Source organism: Nanorana parkeri, unplaced genomic scaffold, assembly GCF_000935625.1.
Source record: "Nanorana parkeri isolate BGI_ZX_2015 unplaced genomic scaffold, ASM93562v1 scaffold355, whole genome shotgun sequence".
In the NCBI taxonomy this organism is placed as follows: domain Eukaryota; kingdom Metazoa; phylum Chordata; class Amphibia; order Anura; family Dicroglossidae; genus Nanorana; species Nanorana parkeri.
In genome coordinates this window covers 1586666-1593937 of record NW_017306623.1, presented here as the reverse complement: position 1 = coordinate 1593937, position 7272 = coordinate 1586666, and the positions used below count along the sequence as shown (strand labels likewise).

General features: G+C 39.9%; 1 protein-coding gene across 1 annotated transcript in view; it reads right to left on the bottom strand.

The window, feature by feature from the left end:
* Nucleotides 1-519: 519 nt before the first annotated feature.
* ARMC4 (armadillo repeat containing 4) overlaps nt 520-7272 on the bottom strand; it is a 118454-nt gene continuing 111701 nt past the window's right edge. Inside the window, exon 20 of the mRNA XM_018558739.1 lies at nt 520-633. Within this exon, the coding sequence (XP_018414241.1) occupies nt 520-633 (114 nt within the window). The remainder of the gene's footprint in view (nt 634-7272) is intronic.

The following is a 7272-nucleotide window of genomic DNA, read 5'->3' as shown; positions in this document are numbered from 1 at the left end:
ATAAGGAAGTGTCCACTGTTGATTAGGTCATCAAAAGTGACACAAAATATATATATAATTTTTTGGTGTGTGTGCCAGCGCGTTCCGGTGCATTCCTACGCATTTATTACGCGTTCCAGTGCGTTCCAGACCAGACAAAACAGTGCCTGCAGTACTAACGCAGTGGAACTGACTGCACTGGTGGAAACTACAGCCCTAAATACCATAGAAAAACATAGGGATGCATTTCTGGTGCGATTAAAAAAAAGTATGGTCTGGTTCTGGTCCGGTGATGGTGGAAAGGAAGACAGAGCCAAGGTGTTCTTGTGGAGGTGACCTGAGACAAACATGCTTTACTTATCTTTGTTTTTTCTTTTCTAGCATTCATCAATCTGCACTCCAAACTGCTACCTTCAGCTAGCTGTGCTCATAGCAATTTCCTGACACAATCAGTACAATCCGAAATGGCTCATCATGGAAACATCAAGTCAATGGGTATAAAGAGCAAATGAACAAGTAGTAGATATAATTCCTCTTCCTCTAGCCATATCTTGCTTTTTCATTAGCCAGAGCCAGTCGGCGTATATTGGCTATGCAACCAGCAGAAGCTTCTTGGAGAACACCATCAGTAGAGCCGACCATACCAATCAACAGCTGAAAAAGAAGGAAAAAGAAATGTATTAATCTAACCATCAACAAGCATGTGACCCCCACTATAATCTGCTACACAGAGTTGTAATTTTAAAGAAGAAGTGCACTACTAAGAGACCCTTCCCCCTCCAATATATCCAGGCAAATCAAAATAACAAGTGTAACCATCTTTTTCCTTTTTCTTTCTGCCCTCTGAGACCTGTAGAGGGATCAGTAAAGCTGCTAATAGTCATTTGCTTTTCTGTTTCCTGATATAGCTGTTCATAGAAGCAATGTTTTGTGCATACAGAGTTATATCATAGAAGGCATCCCTTTTTATGAGCATATTTCTTAGGAAAGCTCACAATTGGCTTGCAGGGAAGAGCAACAACAAGCATTTACCTCTCTTCTGGGGATGCTTTCTTCTCTCTAATACAAGACACACTACAACCTCTCTCCTCCTTCATGTAGCACCTTTCCATTCTTTTGGGGCATGATCTAGACACTTTCTGAAGGCATGTGTTATATTGGAATTCTGATTTTAGGGTTTTTTGCATTGAATCAAACTGGCATGACAACATAACCATTCAATAATACAACACAGACACATGTAGTCTTTAAATTCTCTTTACATTGAATTACAAGGTGCAAATGAAATCTGGTCATCTTTTTTTGATCACTTGAACATTAACAAAAGCAAGAATGCTAGGAGTACAAACTACACCTCACTCTTTCCATAACAAAGGTGGGAGTTATTTTGTAGTTCACAGAGATAACTGAGCAGGACCAATAACACTAAAGAGAACACAGGAACGTTTGAGTTCACTGGATTTTTTGCAGGATACACAGGTGTTTTAAAAAAAAAAATGTATGGAACACATTACAAAATGCTTTCAACCCTACATGACCAATGACGGGATAATCCCATCGTGAAGTTTGAAGAGGTTAAACAGACTCCCGGCATAGGCCCAGCAATAAGCTATTGAAGTGTGATCTGCACTTCAATAGCTTATGTGGAGTGTAAAGGTGTAAGCCCCTATGTGATAGCAATTCAAGTAAAGTTTAAAACAAAAAAACTGTTTTAAAAATAATATTAAAATATTAAATAAAATGTAAAAACAATAAAAACTATTTTTTTAAGTCCCCTGCCACACCAAGCACGTGCATCGTCACGTAAACACGCGTCAGGTGAGCCCATGTATGAAACCGATGATCGTGCTACACATGTTGGGTATCACCGCTCACGCCAGAGAGCAATAATTGTAGGGCCAATAATTATGCGTATCTCTACACTGATGACCTGTGGGGGCTTTGAAAATGTTGTCTATGGACTTATTGGGGTACTGAATTCTGTTGCAGTTTCAGTTGCGCTAATGTCGTGCAACATAAACATTTGTAACTGTCATTTTATTCTATAGGGTCTTGGCTTTCAGAAAATATATAATGTTTGGGGGTTCTAAGTAATTTTCAGGCCTAAAATGAAAAAAGGTCTTTGTTGTTAAGGGGTTAAAGGTATATTTAACAGACCACAATGAATCCAATCATAGAAGTTCACTGTTAAGGTTTACAGAAACGTTGGGTCGTATTTTAAAATCAGTAAATGTAACGTTCACCAAACATTTACTGCTAGTGAATCAATCAATGTCATTTAAAACACACCAGGAAGATTCACATGCAGTGAATGTTTGGCGAATGTCAGATTCACTGCTTTATAAATATACCCCTTTCAGATGTGTTTACTGGGATCATTGCAGTATATCAAGAGGGACTTTTCAGGAGCTGTTCACCTAGAACTACACCACAAGCACTAATTCCTATTCCTCCCACCTCTGGCACAGAATGAAATGTCAGCTATAAAAGTCTTCCCGGACCTTCTTTGTATGAAATGACATAGAAAAGAGTTATTACACTTAACTGTATGTAACCGTCAGGAGTCTAAGGTGTATGCCGGGTAATTTTGTGTACTGGCAATCGAGGTTCAAGGTATTGGCAATCAGGAAGTGAAATATGCTTATTTATTTAACATGTATGTTTTCAATAAGGAAGCAATGTACTCTTTAAAGTAACTGGAATTATTTACCAGTGTTTAACTGGAAATGTAATTATCTGGGCCAAACGTAAGCCTCACTTTTGACCATTAGATCTAGTTACATTGCCTCTATCCACACTTAGGGGTCTATTAACAAAAGGGTGAAGAGTTTGGGGAAGGCAGGAGAAGTGAACAATCTAGGACAACATAGCTGAACTGGAAAGTGAGCTGAATTGGGGAATTTTTCCAAATCGGCTATTTTGTCCTAGATTGTTCACTTCTCCTGACTTCTCCAAACTCTTCACCCTTTCGTGAATAGACCTGTTAGTTCTCTAATTCTACAAAGTAACAGAAGCTGCAATTTCCAATTACACTGCAATGCAGCCAACTGGTGAAACCTGGTACTGCACCCTTTATTCTGACTCCGATTGTTGTATTAGTGATTTATCCCTTGCTGAGACCTCTACGCCTGGCCTGTATAAGCAGATATAATCACTGCAGACTATCCTTATTAGATAGCTGAACTCACCAAATACCTTTTCATCCATGAAGAGGCTTATTGTTTGCAGCAGGTTAAGGCAGACAACAGGATACAGCAGATGAATGAACAGACGGTATTTAAAGGACAAGGATGATAATGTTTCCAAGCTAGCATGTACATGTGGTCCTGCTATAGGCAGCCATGACACACGACTAGTTGGAGAAGAAGGGCAGTACATTACACACAAGGGGAGGGAATTGTGCAATAACCAAACTGCGCACAAGATGGCATTATAATAACCAGCTATAAAATACCAATGAGCAAATGGCTAAAGGAAAATTAACTATGTGATTCTCATTGCACATTCATATAAATATTAACCGTGGCTATGTATTGTATCATATTTTTACAACTGTGTAACAACACACCCTTACTATTAAGATCAGTAGGGGGGGCCCTCCAGCTGTGCTGCAAATACAAATCCCCGTAGGCATTGCAAAACTCTGACAGCCACAAACATGACTGAGAGGCAGATGCATAATGGCAATGGTAGCTTCAACACAGCTGGAGGGCCGAAGATGACTCTCTGTGTGCATTATTATATCAATAAGATGAACTATAGCCTAGCGATCAAAAGTAAAAAGAGTATCATGGCGTGTCCCTGTGGTTTACTAGAAATTAATCCTCTTTACCAGACAGAAGGGTCAGCACCAAATTTCAGTCTTGTCTGAATGACCTCCTTTAACCAGGTTCAAACACAGAAGCCTATTTTCACCAAGACGGTATCTGGCTAAAGCTTGTATTGTTTCAGTTTTTTTTCTCCAGTTTGTTTTGACGTGGGGAATACTATAGCTGTTTCTTTATGACTAGAAGCCAGTATAAAGTGTGGCTTAATGTTCTGCTTTACCTCACCGGCTATGTTATCATGTAAATATGCAGCATGCATGCTTTTCCACCACAAAATTACTGAGCATAGAGATTGTAAAATCTCAACTAAAATGTAACTCTAAGCCAGCGTGGTCTAATGAGATTAAGTCTATGGGGCAGTATTACTATTTAAATACTGTCTCGGTAGATGAAATTCATCTTATTGCATTTAGCAATTTAAACAACTATACTTTTTTTGCCCCTATGTGCATTAGGAATGCAATAAAAATAATTAGAATGAAAAAAAAACCTTTGCAGATATATTCCAGCTTATAAATAAATGGAGACATTCAGACTGTACGTGACAAGACTCAGAGTTCAGAAAGAACTAATAACTAACCTTCTTAAAGTCCAAGGCAAGTTCATCAAAAACACGGCCTAGTTCATGTAGTAAAAATCACAACAATATATTTGAATTCAGTAACAGTAATTAACTGAGATCTGTCTTAATGCTGGGTTGCCAATGCCAGCTAAAAGATGGGCTGTGGTAGTGTCTTCTCTGTACGTTGATGGGTAGAGGGGAAAATGCACTGCTAGGGCTGTCAAAAAGGCACATTTTAGAGTGTTGTCACCCTCGTTATGTAGTCATGTAATGCAACAAGGACCAATGAACGGCAAGAGGAAATGCATAACCATTAATCTTTTGTGTGTGTTTCAACTGTGTGTTTAGCTGTTTGTTTATCATTTAAAGCAGGTGTGGGGAACCTCTGGCCCTCCAGCTGAGGTGAAACTACAAATACCATGAGGCATTGCAAGATTACCACAGCCACGACTCCCAGAGACAGATGCATTATGGGATTTGTAGCTTCACACAGCTGGGGGGCCAGAGGGTCCCCACCCCTTCTTTAAAGGGACATTATGATAGTTTTGGGTCAATTTTTTTAAATAACATCTTACATCCTTTGTATGAAATTATAGGAATATATGTATAAAATACATAAAATATATGAATAAACATAAAATATATGAATAAACTATTACACATTTATTTTAAGCCATGTGTACTGAAGTCTAAATCCATACAAAAGTGGTGACCTGTTATTACAACACCCAGGGATCCTAAGCTTAAGGGAATCCTAATAGATATCAAAAGCCAGTAGGACATTTAACCCATTGGCATCTACCCATAACGTCAATTGTTTTGGTCAGGATGACCCTTTAAGGTACTTAAAGTGACTCTGTTGTTAAATTAAATTGGTACAATAAATGCCTTCCTGCAAATAATCCATTAAATGCTCATCACTCCTGCTCCCTGCAGTGATATCTGCAATAATGAGCAGAAATGGTCAGCTTACATTCTATATCATGTATACATTTTGGATGTGTCAGATTTCAGGTCCCCCATTACCTTTAGTGGTTTGACCTGCCAGCCCCTACATTACTATTGTGTCCAGAAGTGACATCGGGGGCCAACAGGAGGAACCATAGTATCATCGGAACCATCGTCATTTTCTTTTTACTCCTGCAATGATCAGGGCATGGACAGTGGGATAGGTGAGTATTCAATGGGGGGAATTTATCAAAACTGGAGAAGGCAGAATCTGGAGCAGTTGCCCTTGTCAACAAATCAGCATCTCTCTTCAGTTTGCTCAGGTAAGATTTGAAAATGAGAGAGAGAAGCTGATTGGCGGCAGTGCAAATCTGCTCCAGTTTTGATAAATTCCCCCCAATGCCTTTTTTGTAGATTTATTTTAGACACATAGTCACTTTGATAGCAGAAATACTTTAGGCTGACCACAGACACAAGTAATTGGTTGGCATGAGTGTACAATCCCACCGTCTATCAATATCGTCAGAATCTCAGTTTCTCCCCTAGACAGCAGTGTTTTAGTAGCATGAGCCACCCTGTTTAGGGCAACAGAAGGAGACAAGTGGCTAACCCGCCAAATCACTTTGCTTCTCGTGGGCTGTCCCATAGACTCTGGATAGAGGCCCAATTCCCCCCCAAAAAAGGCCAGACTTGGAGATTTTCCTGTTAAGTCTATGGGCACTGTTAGACGTCTCATACAGGAGGATCTATTAGTTTAGATTCCAGATTGTGCTCAGCACAGTAGACAACCATAAAACAAAGGCAGCAGGTTAAAGTGCAATCCACTGTGTACTTTATGGAGGGAGCATGATGGAATTCACTGAAACTGTCCAAAAAGGTACTACTTGGATGAGGTTTGACAATGACAGGTCTGTTGAATTGCGCCGTAAACATTATTTTATGTTAACTGCTCCAATGAAAGCCTTCCCTTCTGATAAAACACAGCAGATCTTCTACGGGTACTGACAATGTGGCTGATAACCACAAGGAAATCTGTTATCACTCATCCCAGCTGCATAGTTTCCTTATGGCTAAAACACACCACAGAGCTCTAAACTGCTGAACACAGGCATAAATTGAAGGCAGAAGCCGCTTCTGTCTGCCGTCCCAGGACTTGGGGGATATAAGTGCATTTTCAGGTGTATTCTCAGTGGTGGAGGTGTTAGGCATAATATAAATTAATCTTTTCATTCCATGCTACATAAGGGACACATAAGGACACAGCTAAGAACAACAGAAAGATAGGCTGTTGCTGTTAGTCTGTTGTGCACTGATAGGAATTTATTATGTCAAACATTTGAAAGCTGCCATTAGCCGCTTCTTCTAGAACTCCATCTGTTAGATCTAGCTGCCTGGCTGTCATCCTCACCCCATGGCTTCATTTTTAAGCAAGTCACTCAGCCAGAACAACTATGCAGATGAGACATTTAACTGGTTGCATACTAGCTTGAGCTCAGTGATTGCCTAAAATGGATAGTGAGGATGACAACCAGGTAACTACTTAACAGTTGCAGCCCCCCTATTTATAACAAGGTTCCCTTTAAAGAGGAACTGTCACTGAAAAAGAAAATATAAATATTGTTATGTAAAGATGAAGTGGTTCAGCTAGTCAACCCAGTTCTTTAAGTTATAAATGTGTCTGTCTAAGGAAAGCTCTGTATTTATGACTAAAGAGTTCCCATTCGTTGAACATTCTGAATATGTAAGGGCGCATAATGCACCGGTAGAGAACACAGAAGTGAGCATTGATACAGTGGTGTTAAGGGTTGATGTATGTGTTGATGCAGTGGCAGCGAGTGCAAAAGCAGGTGTTGGTGCAGTGGGGGAATGAAGTGAGCACTGGTGGGAGAGGTGGTGAAATCAGTGGGGGAGAATGTGAGTCAGGCCAAGTGGTAAGAGTGGAGGTTGGTGAGCAAG